General features: G+C 40.0%; 1 protein-coding gene across 2 annotated transcripts; it reads right to left on the bottom strand.

Moving 5' to 3' along the window:
* Nucleotides 1-1,748: 1,748 nt before the first annotated feature.
* On the bottom strand, nucleotides 1,749-20,774 carry FASTKD2 (FASTK mitochondrial RNA regulator 2). 2 transcript variants are annotated; one of them, XM_090282923.1, is made up of 13 exons: nucleotides 20,701-20,774; nucleotides 19,239-20,063; nucleotides 17,079-17,182; nucleotides 16,295-16,403; nucleotides 15,874-15,997; nucleotides 15,455-15,594; nucleotides 14,138-14,310; nucleotides 9,460-9,623; nucleotides 8,383-8,595; nucleotides 7,891-7,978; nucleotides 6,112-6,226; nucleotides 5,005-5,125; nucleotides 1,749-2,529 (listed from the first exon to the last, which is right to left on the bottom strand). In XM_090282923.1, exons 2-12 carry the CDS (start codon nucleotides 19,959-19,961, stop codon nucleotides 5,006-5,008), a joined length of 2,073 nt encoding a protein of 690 aa, XP_090139049.1. In that variant the 5' UTR covers nucleotides 19,962-20,063; nucleotides 20,701-20,774; the 3' UTR covers nucleotides 1,749-2,529; nucleotide 5,005. The 2 variants fall into 2 exon arrangements, with proteins under 2 accessions (XP_090139049.1, XP_090139046.1); XM_090282920.1 differs by lacking the exons at nucleotides 1,749-2,529; nucleotides 20,701-20,774 and adding an exon at nucleotides 20,594-20,694 and having other exon boundaries at nucleotides 4,934-5,125.
* Between the last annotated feature and the right edge of the window lie 5 nt (nucleotides 20,775-20,779).

The raw sequence follows: 20,779 nt of genomic DNA, 5'->3' as shown, positions 1-20,779 counted from the left end.
TTCTCAAATTTAATGAGCATACAAATCATCTGGGATATTATTAAAATACAGGTTCTGGCTCAGTAGGTCCGAGATGGGTCCCAAGATTCTGTATGGCTAGTATCCTCCAGGATGAAGCTGTTACTACTGGTCTGTGGACCACACTCTGTGCCGCAAGGGCTTAGAAGATAGATCTATTCCATTAACGATGAACATTTAAATAGCTCTCAGTGTTCCACTCTTATATGGGGAATACCATCAACAGAGTGATAAGAACCCTTACACAGAGTGTAGGAATAATACAAATATTTACCGAATATACACAATGGATGCGAACAGGCACAAAGATGATTAAAAATCTAATTATTGGTCAGTGTCAATAGATATCAATATTTTCAAGTCACTGGATGTGTACAAAGGGCATTCCATAGGGACAGAAGGCAGATCACTGGTTTCCAGGGAAAGGAAAAGGCAAGAAGGGAGGAAACTTTTAAGGATGGTAGATTTGTTCATTATTTTGATTGTGGTGAGATATATTTATAACATATATATAGTCTGTAAAAACTTATCAAATTGTATACTTGAAATATACAGACTTGTCAATTATACTTCAACAAAGCTATTTTTTAAAAAGAAGGGCGAAAGCCACAAAGTACATTCCGGAAGGGTCGTATTAACCTACATTCCACCAGCCGCATATGAGTGCCTGCCTCATTTTACCTTTGTCAGCATTGCAATTCTTAAAGAAAAAAACAACCACCTGCTAATTTGAAAGGCAAAAACATCTCATGTTTGAATATGCATGCTTTTGATTACTAGTAGACTGAATTTTTTTTCATATTGGTCAGCTCTTTGCTCATGTACCTTTTGCAATATGTGTTTCTTATCAATTATAGGAGCTCTTTATAGAGACATGTGTCATAAATATAGCACTTATTTTTCCCCTGACATTTACCTTTGTGTCCTTGATGTAATTATAATGTAAATTGATGTCTCCGAAAGGTTCAAGAATATTTTAAAAATGCAACACTGCTCTAAATGTGTGTAAACAACAACAAAACTTATTAAAGACAGAAGATAGAATTAGACCCCAAAAATCAAATTCTTCTACAGTCACCTAATCTCTTTCACAAGGTGGATGACTTAGTGTAAAACTACATCGGAAGCAAGCCATACACATAACCAGTTACTATCTTTCATATTCTCTCCTTTGGTTGGTTAGCACAGTAAAGCTAAAAGGTTTCAACCTTTTAAAAATGGAGATGGTACTAAGATATAAAATATTTTGTAATTTCATCAAGAGCAGTAGAATTTGGATTTATCAACTCAGACTTTTTGTTTCCTTGTTGTTTCATTGTATGAGAAATGAACCTATAAAATCAAACTGGGGTTGTAGTGGTTCGTAACTTTTTGGGGTTTTTTTTTTAGTCAATTGAATAAATACCAGAAAAGGAGAATGTTTACATATTCTCCTAAAGTGAGGAGCAAATCCTTGTTTACATTAGTAATCCTGAGAAGACATGTATTGTTACTTAAACTGTTTTCTTGATTCTGAACCTTGAGTCGCACAGGATTTTCTTAGACCATAGAGCAATGAAGATGCTAACACTAGTAATACTAGTAAAAGAGGAATGAATGTCTTAGCTGCCCTGTCAGGTGGTGCAAATGCAGGAAACTACTTCCCCAAAAGGTAGTTACAAGTGTTCCTAAACTGGTCCAATCCTTTGAATATGTCATAATTAGCTGTTAGAAGAAACAGATACACACTGAAAATTTAAAGAATGACTCTTAGTCTCTTTATTAACAGAATATTTTCAACTCTTGTTCTGAAGTTTGTAAGGGTTAAATCACTTGACCACATGCACAGACCTGGATGATGTCCAGAGTCTGGAACCAGAATTCAGATTCCCTAAGACTCGAGCTGAAGAGCAGTAGAGGGGAAATAATGTAGCAATCGGTGATGTGGCTAAGACTGCAGGAAAAGAAAATTCTTTTGAGTTTTAACTTCCTCATCCATCAAATGGGGGAGGTGGACTAAGGGATTGCTGTATTTCCTTTCGGCACGAACCTTTTCTAAATGCAGGCTGGATATGGCGCTGAGACCGCTGACAGATGCAGTCACTTTGCTGGGGTATATTTACTGGGATTTCTCAACTTCTGTTCTTTCTCCTGAGTCCATGTCAGCTCAGGTGCAAACTCTAGCCCTGCCCTACTACCTATGTAGTGTTGGGGAGTAATTTAACCTCCTGTTAGAGACCTAAGAGAATCCTAAGAGCAGCTGTACCTAAAAGAGAATTCATTAGTGTTAAGATCATGAAAAGAGAGAATAAATGTGACCACTTAGCAGTGCCTGACATAGAGCAAGATATCCAGTAACTGCAGGTCTGTATGGGGTATTTTAGTCCGTCCAGGCTGATGTTAACAGAATGCTGTAAGATTGGGTGGCTTATAAACATCAGAAATTTATTTCTGCAGTTCTTGAAGTTAGAAAGTCCATGATCAAGGTTCTGGCAGATTTGGTGTCATAGACGGTCAGGTTCTCCCTGGGTCCTGTCACAGGGCAGAAGCAAAGAGAGAGCTCTCTCAGGTCTCTTTTAATCCAATTCGTGAGGGCCCCACCCTCACGGCCTAATCTCCTCCCAGAGCACCACCTCCAAATACCATCACATTGGGGGTTAGGTTTCAACATACGAATTCTGGGGGGACATAAACGTTCAGTCTTTTGCATGGGGGTAAATAATACCAGCTTCATGGCACTCAGGCTTCACAGGTGAAACTACTGTCTCCCCAGTGAGTCCAATACGAGGTAGGTATGTGTACATTAAACTCGAACACACACAGACACACACAGACACACACGCACACACACACAATTTAGAAGTCTTTACAAAGTAGCGGGAAGGGGAAAGAGGAACGACCTCAATAATGACAGGAGTTCAGGGGATAGCAACCCACAGATGATAAGTTTCAGCGAACTTGGACTCCTTGCCATCTCTGTTATCGCATCTGTGTTTCTCTTAGCACACAAACCACCTCCACCTAGAATGTGACAAATGCAGACACCTGTTCCTCACCCATTTCTAACCAGCTACTGGATCAGGGTACAGATATTCCCACAGTCCATGGTTTGGGGGATGGGGGAAGCAGGTGATAGGTTTAAGGTACTGTGCATATCTATGGTAAGTTGGTAGCTGGCTAATAGCTGTGCTACTGCCACAGGGCAAAAGGTGTAATGACTTTCAGGATGTATCCTGACTGGTGAAGTAGCCAAGGGAGGTGAAGGCCCTCCCCGGAAGCCCCCTGTGAGGGGAACTCTGGCCCTGACTAAAAAATGTGAAGAATGTAAACAATAAAAGGAACTGGCACATGCAGCTCATTATGGGAGGAGTTGGAGATAAGGTCACAAAGGAAGCTGAACGTCAGGATTTAAAAGGGTGGCCAGCCACAAGAGGGGGAGCGATAAAGAAGAGGCCATGATGTAGGAGTGATGAGCAAGCAGCTAAGCAGTTTGGAGTCAGGATTCAGCTGTGCAGCCTGGGCTAGTGTGGAAGCAGGCACGCTGCTGCTTTGGTCATGCCAGCTCCAGCTGACTCCGGAGCCACCAAGGACTCTGCCTTGCAGACCCTGGCTCTGTCTGGACTCTTGGAACTCGGGACATACAGAGAACACTCCCTTAAGACTTGTGCCTTTCCTGGACTTCATCATGATCCAGTGGAACATGGCACATGCTTTTCTGGACTATTACATGGAGGCGGAGGACAACATACCCCAGACCCTGAAGGAGACAGCTGACAGATAAGGAATGGGTAACTCTTGGGCTTGGTTTTGGCTTGTAGTCTTTTGGGGAGAAAGGCAAGTGCTGGATCTCATGGGAGAACAGGGCTCCAAGCTAAAGTGCTCCCAGCCCCCTGAAGGTTGGAATATTGTAAATAAAGACCTGTTTCTCTCAACACTAATTGTTGGGTCACACACCAAGGTGCCAGGTGCACAGGCCCTGGGTTTGCTTAGTTACACTACCTCATTTGTTCTTACAGTCTACAATTTGAGAACTTGGTCCAATTGCTATGTGACCGATGCTTAAAATGTTATCAATGCCCGAGTCCTCAAACAGCCTATAGCAAGAGTATAAGCACACGGGTCCAAACACCAGCTCACCCGCAACCTACTACAACTAAGAAACCAGTTTTCAACGCATCAAAACTAATGAGGAAGAGTAAAACCTACAGCTCATGAATTTGTCAAATATCTGGGCAATAGAGGGGGTAGTTATGTTACAGAACCCCTGGGCTGCTCCAACTGAAAACAAACCCATGGGCTCTTTAGTTAGGGGCCCGATTGCCCGCCGCCAGAATTATAACTCTCAACACCAGAGTTTGGTGAAAAGAAAAAGAATTGTTTATTTGCACATAGTTCTGCCTCCCACTACCAGACCTGGCCAGTCTTAGGGAGTCAGAAACACCGTTTCCCTACTTCCTAGACACAGTTCAGCTTTACCAGTAGCTGCCAATCACTCAGTTCTGATTGGGGAGGTCCTTTCTGTGCTGTGGTGCCCTCCAGCTCTCAGTGCAGGACCGCTTGGATTCTCAGCCTCCTACAAGGAGTACACAGGCACCTAGGCTCAGTGTGCTTTTTCCATACCGTCCCCTGGTTCAAGTCTCCTCCCATCTACCTGAGGCTTTGGATGCATTAAAGCCATTTTGCATTAGAAAGACACTAGCCACCAGCCTCAGGCATGTGGAGGCATTCTAAAAGCTGCATCCCCCGGCTGCAAACTCTGGGGATTTTTGGACTCCCCTGTTTCTGTAACAGTTATAGCTGGAAAAGTGACCCCTCTGGAATTTTCTCAGCATTTTCTAAAATACCAGTGATAACAGTTCTTCCATTCTTAAAATTAATTTTAACTGAAGTAACACTTTTTATTATGTTGAGCAGTCAAGTGAATTCCATGGACAACTGAACTGCAATCTTTTATTAAAATTATTTTTACAAATTTTTATCTCCTAATATGAAAAAGTTGTTTCTCACTTTAACATGTGCTTTGAAAATTAACATCAGCAGTAGAAGGGACTTCAGTTGAGTAGATTTCAGACTTCAAAAATGTTACTGCATCCTTCATCTCTAGTTTTTCCATCTCCCAGTTATTAACCTTACCAAAGAAAGAGGAAAATAATCAGTTTGCAAGAAAATGATGACACATAAAATAAAAGCTAGTCCCTAGATCCAAACATTAAAAAGCTGACTGCTTTTTAAAAGCAAATGCTATCTTATAATTACTCACATTATTAAAGGCTTAGTTAGACTGTACCATGGTAGAATGCTCTAACACTGAAAATTATTAAAACTTGAAAGGTCCCCTGAAGGGTGCAAAAATTTCTTTCTTGGGATAATTATCCCCAGAATATCTATAACAGTCAATATGAAAAAAGGTCTTAAATAGTAGCCCATTAAGAGAAAGGGGCCATCTTAACCTCAGAATCCACGTGTAATCCATTTTTGAATTCTTAGGTCCCATAATGAAGATTAGGATGTTACATTTCACATTATGTACAGGACCAACAAGTGGCATTTAGACAGATCCCAACATTAACATAAATATAAATTCACTGTCAAGTTCTTGCTCCATACATCTGGAGAGGCTGTTCAAGGAAAGCAAAGAGGAAGGACTCGTGGACATGCACAACAGTGTGGTGATTGCTGGGAGGAGGGAGGCATAAAGGGACTAAATGGTAATGGAGAAAATACAATAAAGGTTAAATCAAAAAAGAAAAAGAAAAGCCATGGTGCTTGGAATAAAAATGAGCCTATGAGGGAAGAGGAAGAACCATTCTCTTATAACCATCAAGCTCTTTCTGGTGATAAACATCCTATACCAGCCTCACACTGGCCTGTGAAAACAAAACTTTAACAAAAAGGACTAAAGTTGATCAATTGTAGCATTTATAAAACCCCTAGTAAATGATAGCAATCACTTAAGTAGAAGTCAAATCATGTACCAGGAAACAATAACTAAAACATTTATTTCGATACTGCTGACAATTCCCCTACAATCCTAGTAACCAACTTCAACTGCAACATGCCTGGCAGAATGAACATCAGTAACTGAAGAATATGTCAGTTGCATTTTTTTCTTACCAAGATCACATGAAAACCCATTACTTTCAAATGACGCATTTTCATAGCAAGGAATCCTCTGGGGTGGGTTAAATCCAAACAGTAAGTAGATCTAGGAACACAGAGTATAGCTAATCTGAAAATGAAAACACACAGTATGAGAATAGTTACTAATGAGATCACCATTTACAATCTTGCGGTATTCCTGTTCTTTGGAGATTTCAAAGTTTAGCTCTCCACTAACCCCAGTCCTCACCATTCCCTACTGTCTTCTTAGTCCTTCACTTCCTTGGTACTTGGCTTCTCTACATATCCCATTATATGAAGGCTGCTTTAGTAACCAAAAGCTTATAAAAATGCTTCACAAAGTTATCCCTCAATCATCTTTAATGATTCCTGGCAAGGAAATGTTTCAAATACAAAAGCATCTATTTTAAGGCCTTGCAAATCTCTGACCTAAATATAATTGCTTATACCACTAGTAGAAGTATTGATGTCGATAATACCAAATGGTAAATGTCCTTCTGTACAGACTGTCTCCAGAGAGAGAGCATTTAAAAACCAGAACAGGGAGACCAAATGCACAGAAGAACACACTAAAAGACAAGGCTTAAAAAGATAAAATCTGTATGCGTAACAAAAATGTGGAACACGTATTTGATTTTTTCATTGCTCTTGGCCTTTGGGGGAAAGAAAAGACATTTGTATCACTACTATCTTCTGTTTTACTCTGGCTGTTATCTGAGATAACAGATAAGAGAAAAAAATTTATATTTTTAAAGGAATGCTCAGATTCCTCACTCCGCAGTACTTTATGCTGAAAGCTACAACGTTATATTATCATGCCCAAACAGTGGAGAACTTGAAAAAGAAAAATGATCTTTCAGTGATGTCAGGGAGAAAGCCTTTGAGGGGAGATGGGCAACAGGCCCAGAGAAGACAGCGGGTGTGAAGACGGCCGGGGAACAGGCTAGCTGCGTGCAGAAAGAGGGGAGCGTTACAGAGCTATACGTGCATGGGGGCGGGGAGTGGGGGGAGTAGGCAGATAAGAGTTTGAATCCTTACAGATTTTTTCTGTACTTCTCTCTACCATATTTATGAGCATGCCCTATAAAGCAACAGAGGATTAAGTTCCCTGGGGTCAGGATCCACGTCTGACCCCTGTGTGTGCCGCCCACAGGGCCCAGCGGACCTTTCCACAAAGGCTGCTGAGTACCGGGCGTGTGCAGCACCAGCTGATGCACCTCCCTACAGGACGGGACATTCTCAGGGTGTGGCAACACATTTCCCCCAGAGACACCCTACCTGTAGCGCGTGGGTCAAGGAAACAACTCAGGTTAACTTTGATGCGGTTTCACCCATATACAATATAGCCTAATGAAAAAGCTAAAGTTTTTCTATCTTTACAGAAGACTTTGTGGAAGAGAAAAATATTTATTGGGTACTTGATTTTTGCAGATGCCTTAATTCTTTATAATCACTATTACATTAGCTCGTCAAAAGTTTACACTGCACCGGTAGTTTCAATTACATGAACTTTTTTTGAACTGTTTAGCTTTAAAACTTAATTTTTAAAAATTGCCTGTTTCATTAAATGACCCAACTCTAGACCACTGTCTTCAGCCATTGTGCCCACACTTAACACCTAAGGAGTGGATTCCTGGTTGAGAAGTCTCCTGGTGTATTACAAGTTCCATACAAATACAAAGTCTTAGCATTGTTACTGCTATTTAATAGGAAGTTTTTGAAAATTAAGATGTAAAATAAGAAAGTTTAGCAAATGAACAGATGTTAAGTAACCTTTGAATATCTGTAGCAGAAGTTACCACATTCACATCAGAAAGTGGAAGCACTTGACTCCTATTAGAATCCATTCTGATTTCAAAATCTGAAAGAAAACAATTGATATTAATTTTTCAAACATGGCTCAATATGATTTTCTGTTTCAACAAACCCTACTACTACCAATAACGATAATGGCAGCAGCTAAAATATATGAAGCTTACCAAGTGCCAGACACTGGTCTGGATTTTACATGTACAATCTCATTTACTCGTCACGGGAACCCTAGGAGGCAGGTACGACTATTACTGCCAGTTTGTGCATCAGGAAGGGGAGGCTGGTACGTGGCTACAGCCACGGCATGAGCTGCGTGAGAACCCAAACATGGCGGGGCAGCTCCAGAGCTGGCGCCGCACTGCACTAAATGCCACACGCAGCTGCTGGTCTCTTGTCAGAAAGAAAGGAAAACAAACAAAATGAAATAGACGGAAATCATATCAACGTCCGTACCAATCAGATAATTGTGTGGCAACTCTACATTTTCTGAGAAGTATCCCTTCCCCAGGAGGTTACTGAGCACCGCAGCAACCTTTGCATTTGGATATAACGGTGTGGGCGGCAGCGATGGCAGGGCTAGGTCGGTGGCCTTGTGAGAAGGAACGTCATCAAGTTTTAGACAAGCAGCCAAAATACGCAGCCTATGAACATTCCTCTTTTGGTTACCTAGAAGAGAGAGAACATGTACTTAAGAAAAAACATTAATGCCACAATTAAGAAACTGTATCAATGCACCTACATTTCTGATGGCTTGTTTCTTATCAGAAGGAATCCCTCTGTATCCCCCTAGTTCCCACGGTGTCTAGATGATCAATACCCTGTATTTGATAATGTATTATGGTTTAAAATATCTTTCAAGGTGATTCACTCTACACGCTTCATTGAAGAGATGAGGAAATGCCCAGGAATGTTAAGACAACCCGTGATCAACTAAAGGCAAAGCTGACACTAGAACCCAGGTCTCCTCACTCCAGGCTGCCCTCCCAACAGGTTGCTTGAAAAATCTAAACGTGATGTTCTCTCTTCTCAATTCAACTTTGTAATTTCATATGTGTTTTTTAAAAGAACTTATACTACTCTATTCTCGGACACATCAAATTTTGTACACCTAGCCTGATAACGCTTTTTTTTGTTCAAAATCAACAATTTATTTGGTTCCTGGAGTAAATAATTCACCACTTTGGTAACTAGTTGGTTTCTTGATCTAACACACTGTGCCTTCATTACAGGCCATGAGGGACGAGGTACTTATAATTGAAAGAGTTGACTTAATTTGGCTTCAGAGGTGACACACAAGGATGAAGAAGTACAAACACCTCGGCTCAAGGCATAAAGTGTAAATCAGGAATGATGATGCTGTGTTTCTCACTGCTGCCTTCTCTACGACCTCTGACCTCACCATTACCCGTCCTCTCCTCAGCAGAATCTGTTCTGCATGTCCTCACACCAAGCCAACTAAGACACAGTCAGAACCACAAGGCAGCTAGTGGCATTGCTTATTTCAGTCACCACTGTGCCCTGACATCCTACCTGACGTCAGCAGCTCACTGATGATGTCCTTTTGGAGAAGCTGATTAAGAGGAGCCAAGGGAAAATGGTTCATCAAGCAAAATGAACACACAGCATTCAGTAGGTTTTCAGAAGTGATGTGGTGGAGGTAACCAGTCAGAGCACTGGCCATAAGGCTGAGGAACCTTCAAGGCAAGGAAGAAAAGTCAGCTTTCAAATATCAAGAGAAGATACACTCATGGTAGGGCAGGTGAGGATGCCATAGAACCAATGGCTTTATGGAGTCCAAAGAAAGAAGATTTAAAAATAAATCAGGCTTGAAATAAGTATTCACATGTCTTTTTAGGTCAGGTAGCTATCTCATAATAAATATATAACTCTCGGTAAAAGTTAGCTACCATTGTCTTGCACAAGGCAAGTGTTTTACAGGTTTTAACTCATTCAATTCCTATGAAAACTCTAGAGGGTATATATTATTATTTTCCTCATAATAAAGATGAGAATACAGGCTCAGAGAGGTTGAGTAACTTCTCCAAGAAAACACTGCCAGGAAGTAGCAGAGGTAGCACTGGAACCCAGGTTGTCAGACTCCAGAGCCTTTTACCCATTATACTAGATTTTTATCATGAGTATGTCCATAAGGCCTGGAACACCACTGCAATTTTATAACCAATTAACATCCTCTGGCTATCATATTCCGAGTTTTAAAAAATCATAAGCCTAATCCTATCACCCAGTATAACAAAGCCATTAAGCACAACAAGAAGAAAGATCAAAATTAGGGAAGGTCACTTGACCAGGGCGGCACTGCTCATAAATGGCACAAATACCCTTTGAACCCAGGTCTGTCTGACTCTTAGGGCATAAGCTGTATGTCATTATGTAAGACGAATTTGAAGGACATGCATAGTACTGTGATAGTGCACAGGACAGGAAGTAAACAGATAGCTCTGGGATAAGGAGAATTTCAATAACTGGAAAAGATGAGGAAAGCGGAAGTCATCTGAAACTGAGCAGAGAAACGGAGAGCTGACAGTGCCCCGTATCTGTCTACAGTAACTGGCTAGCTAGGCCAAAACACTGAGACGTGACTCTGACAGCAGGGCAAGTGTGCCCTGAAGTAAGCCCTTATTAACGATGCGGCTGGAAAGGAAAATGTTTGAGGTCAACTGGGAGTCCGTGAGTAGGAGCAGATGGGTGAGGAAGGGAGCGGGGGGGGGGCAGAGGCAGCCTCAGTAGGACTGTGGGAGTTCCAACGGGATGGGGACAATGTCATGGTTCTGCAGACACCAGTGAGTGGCACCTACTAACTGGTAAGGATCGAATGCGCAGCAAGGACGGGCAGGGCCGCAGGTGACTGAGTCTGGAACCCCAGGGTGACCACCTCTCCAGGCCCCTCTCATCCCGCCCCTTATGCCTCAGCAACACCAGCCCACATGTTGTGCCTGCACGTGCTCTGCTGCTTCCTTCCTCCCTGGCTGGAACATGGAGTGCTTCCACTCAGAAAGTTCCTTTCCGCTCATCTTCCCTCCTATCCAGCCATCTCCTAGGATATACGCAGATACCATCGCCTCCAGGCGGCACTACTTGGCCTCCACCTTGACCCTCCACTTTACCACGTGAGCTCTGGGCACATCCCTGCTCAATGCCCGTATGTCCTGAATAAAACTCTATCACTCCAATTTATGTGTCTGCCTTACTAATCACACAGAACCCCTGAGCAAGAAGGGTTATGTCTTTTTCATCTTTGTCCTAAGTACCCAAGGGCCTGGCACACATTTTCTGACTAAATGAACAAATACTTAGATGAGGACAGGAGGAGGATGAGCCAAGAATAATGATCTAAAAACTCACCAAGTTGTACACATTAAATATGTACAGCTATTTATATGTTCATCATACCTCAATAAAGTGGTTTAAAGAAGTCACTTTGCATGGTGGTTGCTAAATAGTAAATAACTGCCAAAAAAATAGAAGCCGACTTCCAGAATTATTGACCACAAGACACTTGTGGGATCTAGAGACCATACTGCAATCCACAGAGGTCCTCAAGTTCAGGAACAAACAGATGACCAGAGACACAAATCTGGCCGTAAGTACAGATCGAGAAGAAACCAAAGGACTGAAATAACAGTTTAAATGTTAAATGCTTTCTCCCTTAGGTTTCAGAGCCCAGAAGATACTCTGGATTTTACATACCTTCTTTCCCAGGCCATTACATAATTAAATGATTCATGTATAACATGTAGATATACAAGGTGTTAAGCCAAATTTTCTACCAATTTCCTATCTAATGCATCTCATCTAGTCAACTCACTCCCCAAGTGCTTTGAATCATCCTGCTTCTAAAACCTCTGCCATTGCAGCCTAAGGCGCCGGCTTCCTTTCTCCTTCCTCCACATAGCACTGGTGTGGTCCCTACCATTTACCCCTTCCTCTGGAGGTACAACACTTGCCTCCTTAACTGGACTAGGATGGAGAGGGAACACAAACTCCTTTTTTAAAATATAGTCTTCAGAATATCAAATTCAAGCAACTGCACGTTCACAGGCATTCAGATAATTCTAACGGATTAATCTTGACCTGTAGGCCATATCCTCTTTCCCCCATTTCCCCAAAGGAGAAATGCTGAGGTGGGAGAGCGAGGGTCCCTCACTCTCAGCACTGCTGACATTTGGGCTGGATAAGCATGCTTGTGCTTCCACCCACTAGAGGACAACAGCACTCTCGTCCCTACCCCTCTGCCCCCGTATGAAAACTAAAACTGATGTCCCCAGATATCAACAAATGCCCCCTGGAAGGCAGTCTTCCCCCAGTGAGAACCAGTGGTTTAAAGGAAAACAGAGAAGACAGACAAAAGTATAATGTTCATGAATCACCCTCTGTATGATCCTGCTCCTGATGTGTTTTATTGTATGTTCAAACCTCTATGTGACAACCTAGAGTTACCTTTGTTATTTCTCCCTCTGTTTCCAATATAACAATTTTATTGGACAAGGTTATTTCTTAAGATGTCTACAGCTGAAAAACTCCCTATCCACCTAGTGTCAGTCCTTCTAATCCCATGGAATCTGTGGGTCTGTTTCTAAAGTTTTTGTCAGAAGGGAGGGAGGTTGGGGGATTGGATGAAAGAGTGTGAAGGGATTAAGCAAAAAAAGTGTGTGTGTGTGTGTCACAAAGACACAGACAACACAGTATGACAGTCACAGGGGAAGGAGGGTGGGGGTAGGTGGAGGTGGGCAAACCGGGGGGAAACAGGGATGGAAAGAGACTTTGCTTGGAGCAATGAGCACACAATAGTGTGCAATATTGTTTTATTGAATTATACACTGAAAACCTATATGGTTTTCTGAGTCAATGTCACCCCATTAAATTCAATTTAAAAATAAAAGATAAAGTTTCAATTACCACTCAGGTTGACAGTACTAGTCAAGAAAGTATCGGAGGTACATGGAAGGCAGCCTCAGAAGAAAGCCAAGCCAGAGGAGTAGAGGGAGGTTGAATTTGGAGGACACTTTTCAATCTTCATTATTGTACATGCCTGTTCTGTGCCAGGCTCTGTACTAAGTTCAGAATAACAGGAACCTGGGTCTGACTCTATAGTTTTCCAGCTGAGGAGCAGAGACAGACTTGTTGACAAAGAATGACAACTATAGGTCAAGTCTTCCCTGGAGAGTTGTGTAAGATGTGACAAGCACAGGGACTCTGAGGGACAGTGGAGGTGGGGGGGCAGGAAACACAGTATAAACTATGAGTCTCTCAGGACCAGAGAGTGATTACCTGCCACAAAGATGGGCATGTGACCCAAACTCAGCCAATCAGATTCTCTCTTTGGGAAATCTGATTCCTGAGGGAAAACCAGAGTGACAGAACACAGCTGAAGTCAAATCATGTGAAGGCAAAGAGATGGCCCCTGGGTGACTCTTGTCATGGAGACCCTCAGAACTGCCTCTGGTTGCTCCACCAAGGCCTGTGGCATATACTCTTTTTTTTTTTTTTTTTAAATCCAACAATTACTGTGTGCCAGGAATTGTTTTAAGAACCTGACATAGGTCAACTCATTAATCCTCACAACAACCCAATGGATTAGAAATAACTCATTTCTTATTCCCATTAAACAGATGAAACAGAGATAAATAACTTGCCAAAAGTTAAGCGGCTAATGAATGGAGCTAGGTTCCAACCTAAGCAAAATGTTGCCAGAGTCTGCTTTTAACAAGTGACATTTCATATGCATTTCTCGTTTTTAATGAACCCTAACTGACTTAGAAAGGAAAGAAAGATGTGCTGGCCGGTATGTCTGAGGAACTGCTGCATGGTTGTGGGTAAAAATGCATGGTTATGGGTAAAAATGAAAAGAATAGAAAGCAATAGTTTGGAACCAAATGAATGGTCAAAATTGAACTATGAACTCAGGAGCTGAGGGAATAAGCTGAGAAAGTTTGAAATGACGACTCTTATTTCATTATATCACAACTATATCAGAAAGGACAAAGAAGTAAGCAATACAAAGAACAACAAAAATTTTAAAAAGCTCTGTGTAGCTTCATAAGTAAAAAATACTATGCTTTATTTCTTGACATGAACGATGGCCATAGATTTATCTACCTGTAATAATTCACTGACCTCGTGATGATTTGTAATCTTTTCTATAAATATGTTATGTGGCAATAAAAAGTGAAAAAAGACTAGTACATACTCTTGGGTCTGGCACCTGCCGAGGTGATTCAGAGAAGAATATACATTAAGAATGGAGACAATGTTCTTCATGTTTAGGAAGTCAGGTTCATCTACCACTTTCTTCATAAATAAGTCCATCAAACCAGCATGTCGAAAGGCAAGATTTTCAAATAAAATGAGGAGAAAAAGAACCTTAAAGAAAAGAGTGAGTTGAGGAAGAACTTTTTAATAATTATAGCATGTGAATAATAATTTATTTAGATCTCAAAAAATTTAAACAGCAAAAGGACTCTCCTGGTCAAGAGAATATTCCCTAAAGAAGGAACAATTATCTTTTTCTCATAAAATCTGTTCCAGTGATTTTTGAGTCAGGTACTAAGTTAATAAGCAACCTCTTTTTATAAGCAGAAAACCAGAGTATACAGTGGCTTCCATGTATCCGCTTCATTAAAAATAGATCCTATCCTACAGGCTTTTCATACAACAGACCTGAAGACTGCTTTAAATATACCTTTCCTGAAGTTTTTCAAAGTGACCAACTCAGTTTCAAACTGCTTCTCCTTCCAAACCTGGACACTTCCTAGATTCTTACATATCAGTGATAACTGAAAATTTTCTATATTCATTATGAATTTCTATAAATGAGAACAGGATGAAATAATATGATTAAAATTTCCAGTTCACTTCTCATTTCCCTCTTGGTCCTTCTTATGATTAGTAGTTCTCTTTCCAAAATCAATGTCTATGGCAAACTCAATATTTTTCTTACCCTCCAAAGTAAACTGAACCTACTGACCTAACAGTTATCACTGCTTAATTGCAAAAAGTTTTCACCGACTGCTTCTTTCATGTTTATATTGCTAACACAGCACCTGAATTTAAAGGTCCTTACTCTAGAGGAAATAAGCAAACATTCCATAACTAAGAAATAGACATGATCATTAAGTGATGACATTTTGTTCTTCAAACAGCACAAGCCTATCATGTCACCCAGATTTATTATTCTAAATCTAATCAAAAAAGAGAAGAAAGACAGAACTAATCCTAATTATCCAAAGTACCATACAACCTTTTAAATAACAAATAGAAGAGCAAACATTGAACAATATAATTTTTATTTCAGATAGAAAAAGTCAAAAGATTGAGTGATACATTAACAGGTAACTCCCAGACAAAAATGATAAGAAGCTAATTTTTCAAAAGTCAACTTAGCATTAGAATATTCTGTTGTCTCAACTACTATAAAGTTGATAGAGAAGTACCTAGAATACTAAATAAATTAATACACTTCTTGAATTTGTTTCTGAGGTTTATTCTAGCCTATTAACATACTTACTTGTTTCAACTTCCAGATGTCAAAAGTTGTGGTCACATAATCTGCTATTTCCTTGAAAAGATCTAAATTATGGTATCGGAGGTCTCTGCAAGACTGCACTATGTTGATCAATATTTTAATAGGACATCCATGGATATTACCTTTAAGAATCAATTAAATAAACAAACAAAAATTACCAGATAGTTTGTAATGGAAGATCGAAGATAGTCAACACTCAATAACTCTGCTTTGTTTTTTAAAAATATAGCACAGTATGGTATAAAAGAAAAAAAAAAATACAGGCAAAAATAAAATTTTGATCTAACCATATCATCAGATATTTTTATATGTAATAGCAAAGTTCTTAAAACAAACAAAACAAATAAAGCCCAAAGCAGTTGATCAGGTGCTAAAAATCATGAAAGAAAAATTTCCCTTACCTGTGACCATCTTACTGCATTCATTCAGAAGTATAATAGAACGGTGATCCATGGCAGCTAGTACCTCAAACATGTGCTGGCTATTCAAAATAGAAAATCTGTCTAATTCCCTCAAAGCTTTCATCTAAAGAAAACCAAGATTAAATTTAATGTATCATTTGTGGTAAAATAACTTATTTAGTTTTATATTAAATAAAAAAGGATAAAATTTGAGCAAAATGACTCATAGAAATTTAGAGTACATATATATTTATATACCCGAATTAAATATAAATCTACTTCTATTATTTCACTTTAATAAAGTTAAACACATAACAAAGCATAACAATATCCCCCTAAAAACTGACTATAAGAAGTAAAGGTAGATCACAGGAAATATTTTTTTCAAAGCGCATCCACTAGAGAAAATTCCAGTCTTTACCTCCAGTTTCCTTTTAAGAGAAATAGGTGCATCTTTTCCAATACTTCTCATCACAGCTTGCAATGTGGAGACATGTTCTATTTTCCAAATTTGTTGATCAACTAGTATCCTGTAATCAAACACAATACATATCACAGACCTAGAATCTTAAAACCAGAAGAGAAATCTTAGAAGTCATTTGGTCCAGCTCCTACTTCTAGGCAAGAAATATGAGGCCTACAGACATGATCTACCTGCCGAAGATAGTGTAAGTAGTTAATGAAAGATCCACTAGAACTATGTCCTCTACATTATTCTGCTATCTTTATGAATGAACAAATCACATCAGATTATAGTAAGATATCCCAATGCACAGTCAATGCAAAAGGGAATTAAGTATTATTCTCACTGGCTTACGACATTTTATCACTTGCATCAATTTTGTAAATTATAAAACTCGAGCTCCTTTTTAAGCCAGGCCAGTGTTGTGTAACCTCCACATAGTGTCCAAATAATCATTACGAATTGAACACCTGTCACTTCTCTCCCAGCTCACATCGGAACTATATCTTAAACTTAGATTTCAATGTTACTCTTGCCTTTCTTTCTTATGGTGGGCCCCAAAAGCAGCATTATTTCCACTTTTACCTGATCCAGAGCCAGATTTTTAAGCTTAATAAGGTTTTAAAGACGATAACTACCACCCAAGTTTCCCCAAACAAAAAAATAAAGCCGTTCAGCTTTCAGCTGGGTTTTGATTTGACATATTAGAGCAACAGAGATTGCCACATAAGGGAGTTCTCACCGCAATCCTGCTCGAAGAACATCCACATTCTTGCATGGCTCCATTGCCTCTAGAACAGTTGACAAAACTGAAAGACATTTCTCATCACACTCATTGATACGTTCCTATTGAAATATAATTACAAAAACATTACAGATGATGAACCCATAGTAGACTATTGTGCCCATGCAAAATCACTGAACTGATGCTTTCAATTAAAGGATTAAATATGAAACCAATAATTCATATAGAGTCAGTCCTCAATAAACAGCATCTTTGGGAAATGCCATACATAGGGAATTTTCCAAGTAACTAACGCATACTCTTTTATGCATTAAAATGTCTTAATATTCACCATTATCACTGAAAATCCATTTGATATTGATTATATTCCTCCACTTCTGAAATAACTTATATCAAACATTATTTTTACCTCTTCTTAGGACCCTAGGTCATCATGAAACGAGTGGTTAAAAATAAATTATTTAAATTATTTAGTTATGATCACTGAATTTAGAAGTCTGAGATGTTCGCTTTCAAAAGGAAAATGATTATTTTAATAAGCTATCCTTCCCTCATCACATCTGGTGTAGTTTCAGCGACATCAAACAGGACACTGACTCGCTTGTTTAAAATAAAACATGTCTCCCCCACCAATTTTATCCTTCCAATCCATTCTCCACTCACACAGTGACCTAAAATACAAATCTGAGCATCCCAACCCTTTGCTTAAAATATTTCAATGGATCATCACTGCCTACAGGATAAATCCAAACTCCTTAGCTCGACACAAAAGGCTCTTTGATTTCCCTTTTTTCCAGCCTCAGGTCTTGCCCCTGTCCCCCTAATCCCTCCTCCATGACCACCACATTCACAATTTCCTCCCCACTCCCTCACATACAACCCCAACATTCTGTACTTCAGCCATACTTAACTACTTTCAGCTCCCCAAACTTGCCAAACTTTTGCTCTGGGATGAACATGCAATCTTTTCTGCTTGAAAATCCACCCCATTCACTGCCAGCCTCTCACAAACTGCGGTGCATTCCTTGGATTCAGCTTAGACATCATCTCCTACTGGACTTGAATCCTAGCTCTACAACGGACTAGGTGTTTGTTCATTCATTCAGGTATACTTATCGAGTACCTACAAATAGTGACATTAACAGATATGTGACCTTGGACAACTTTTTTAACCTAAGCCTCTATTTCCTACTCATTGGTAAAATGTGAGTAACAGTACTTATTTTAAAATGCTACACTGAGGATTACATGAGGCAATGCTGTTTTCAAACATATCTCTGTCTCAAACACTTAATCCTGTATCCTTCTCCCCCATCTCCTCTTGCCATCATGAAGGTCTTCCCCTGACTAGACTGGAAGCCCATTATATATATTCTCCTAAGACTCTATATTTTTGTTTCATTGCACTGAAAGGTCTATGTGGCTATTATTTTGTTCACAATTATAATCCCTTGTGCTCAGTACAATGCTTATAACACAATTAATATATGACTCAAATAAATGTTGGTTCATCTTGTAATTGCCTAGGAAATATATATATTCCCTCTAGATTATAAGGGCAAGATTTGTGCCTTCTTTATCTTTATATCCCTAGAGCCAAGTACAGTAACTGATACATAGTTGACACCCAATAAATCCCTATAAATGTTTATGGCATGAATGGATCCACTAGTTGTATGACTTTAGCAACTTGCTTAACATCACTAAGTCTGTTTCTCCATCTGCACAACTTAGGTAACATCAACTTTGCAAAGGTGCTGAAAGGGTTAAATACAATTATGTAAGTAAAAGGTGTAGGTACTCAATAAATATTAGTTCCCTTCCTTTTTCTCCTTCCTTCAACTGCCCAACTTTCCTGTATATTTTATATCGCTCCTCATTTTAGCTTATTACTCACTATCACTCAACTCTGGAGACGAAAAATGGGGCAAGCTTTCATAAATTCCCATAGCAAAAGGAAAGAAAGACCTAGCTAATTTAAGGACTCTAACTCATATACAGAAAGAAACAACTATAAAGGGAACTACCATTTCCACTGATAGTCTCTGTTTCCCCTCATTATTTCAAGATATGCCAAGACTACATCTCTATTTCCTTTCATTCTTTCAACATATGCAAACCAAGTCCAAAGATATTTAAGTCTCCTTCTGAATTTACCTGGACCACCCTCAGCAAAGTTTGCACCAGCAGAGTGTTCTGAGGAATACCCAGCTTCACCACGGCGAGGACACTGAACAGCAGGTGGTCACAGTGCACGACCTTGGCGTCTCTCATCATGTGCTCACACAGCTGGGTAAATGCAGGGTGGTTCAACATCAGATGTTTTTCAAAGCGTTTCTGGTCTTCGGACATCCTTTTGGCAATTGTCCACATTGCTGAGAAATACTTACCACTAGGAAATGTAGGTGCTTCTGAAAATGTATCTAACACATCACTCAGGGAATTACACTCCTGAGACAGTTTTCTCCAGCTGCCAGGGGTTGGCTTTGATTCCTTGGTGAGAACATCTTCATTGGAGGCCTCATGATGAAAGTTTATTTTCTTCAATCCGCTATCACAGACAGGTGACTGTTTTGAGTCCAAGGACAGTCTTTTAGGACAAAGTAGTCTGTTGACTCTAAGGGCTGCTACAGTGCCTCTACCCTTTGTTTGGAAGTCATCACCTCCTGATTTAAAAAACAAGGCATCCTGAAAGAGATACCTAATAGATGACAGCATTCTATCATCGAAGTTATTTAAGAGATTTCTTGGGTTCCAGTTTGAATAAACAATTTTTGGTCTGCAAAATCCCAAACGATACGGCCTCACAGTTCTGCTTGTTGGAGCTAAAGTGCTGAACTGTCTGAGGTTCCATAAAAACGGACCTGCTCGGTTATTCATTTTGCTATCCTCTCACACAGTACCAATGGCTGTCAAGTTGTCAATAGGATACAAACGTCGCTTCTACCAGTGAAGGAGAAGACATGCTGTTGTGTTTTCTTCCTGTAGGAGAAGGGGTTATGTATGTAAGGAATAAAAACTGAAGCGGAACTTTTACTTAAGTAAACGAAATGCATTCAAACAGAGACGGAGTGGGAACCTAGGGAGATATGAAAGATTTACACTAAAACGGTAAAACTCTTTTACTAATATGGGCTTCCTCCACGTCTACCACAATGAGTACAGTCTCAAAGGGACTAGGTTACTTTGGAAGTAGTCTTTGTATAAATGATCTTAAAAAAAAAAGAAGTGGATTTCTAGTAGAAAAGTGTTCCCCAAAGCCTCCTCTCCAGGGGACGGATTTTACGTTACCATGGCCTTGGAAATGTCTTCAAAGAAACTTCAGGGTTTAACGTTGGTGGATACTTTTTAACATGAGGATTTAGCAATCACCGAACCCGGATTATTAAGAAGAGGGATTTGAACCAAGTAGACATGTGCTTGGTGGGGACACAACCAGCCAGTCTCCACTAGACTTCAGAAAGTGTCAGGAGTCTGTCCTTCCGCAACTAGGCCATCCAGTATTGACCCACCTCCCTACACTTAATGCCCGGTTAATTCCTGAGATCCGTCTCCGAAAAGCAGTAAGTATACGGTGTAGCACCGCCAACAGTTCCGCCTTTGATCGTCCACGACTCACCTTCGATCAGGACCCCGTGGTTACAGTCAGGCACAGCCAAGCGGCCGTTCCCGCGAGCTGCTCGTATCGCGAGATTGGA

Source organism: Furipterus horrens, unplaced genomic scaffold (assembly GCF_987537825.1).
Source record: "Furipterus horrens unplaced genomic scaffold, mFurHor1.1.pri manual_scaffold_1, whole genome shotgun sequence".
Taxonomy (NCBI): Eukaryota; Metazoa; Chordata; class Mammalia; order Chiroptera; family Furipteridae; genus Furipterus; species Furipterus horrens.
Note: the sequence above shows the minus strand (reverse complement) of the source record. Positions and strands in the feature narration are given on the sequence as shown.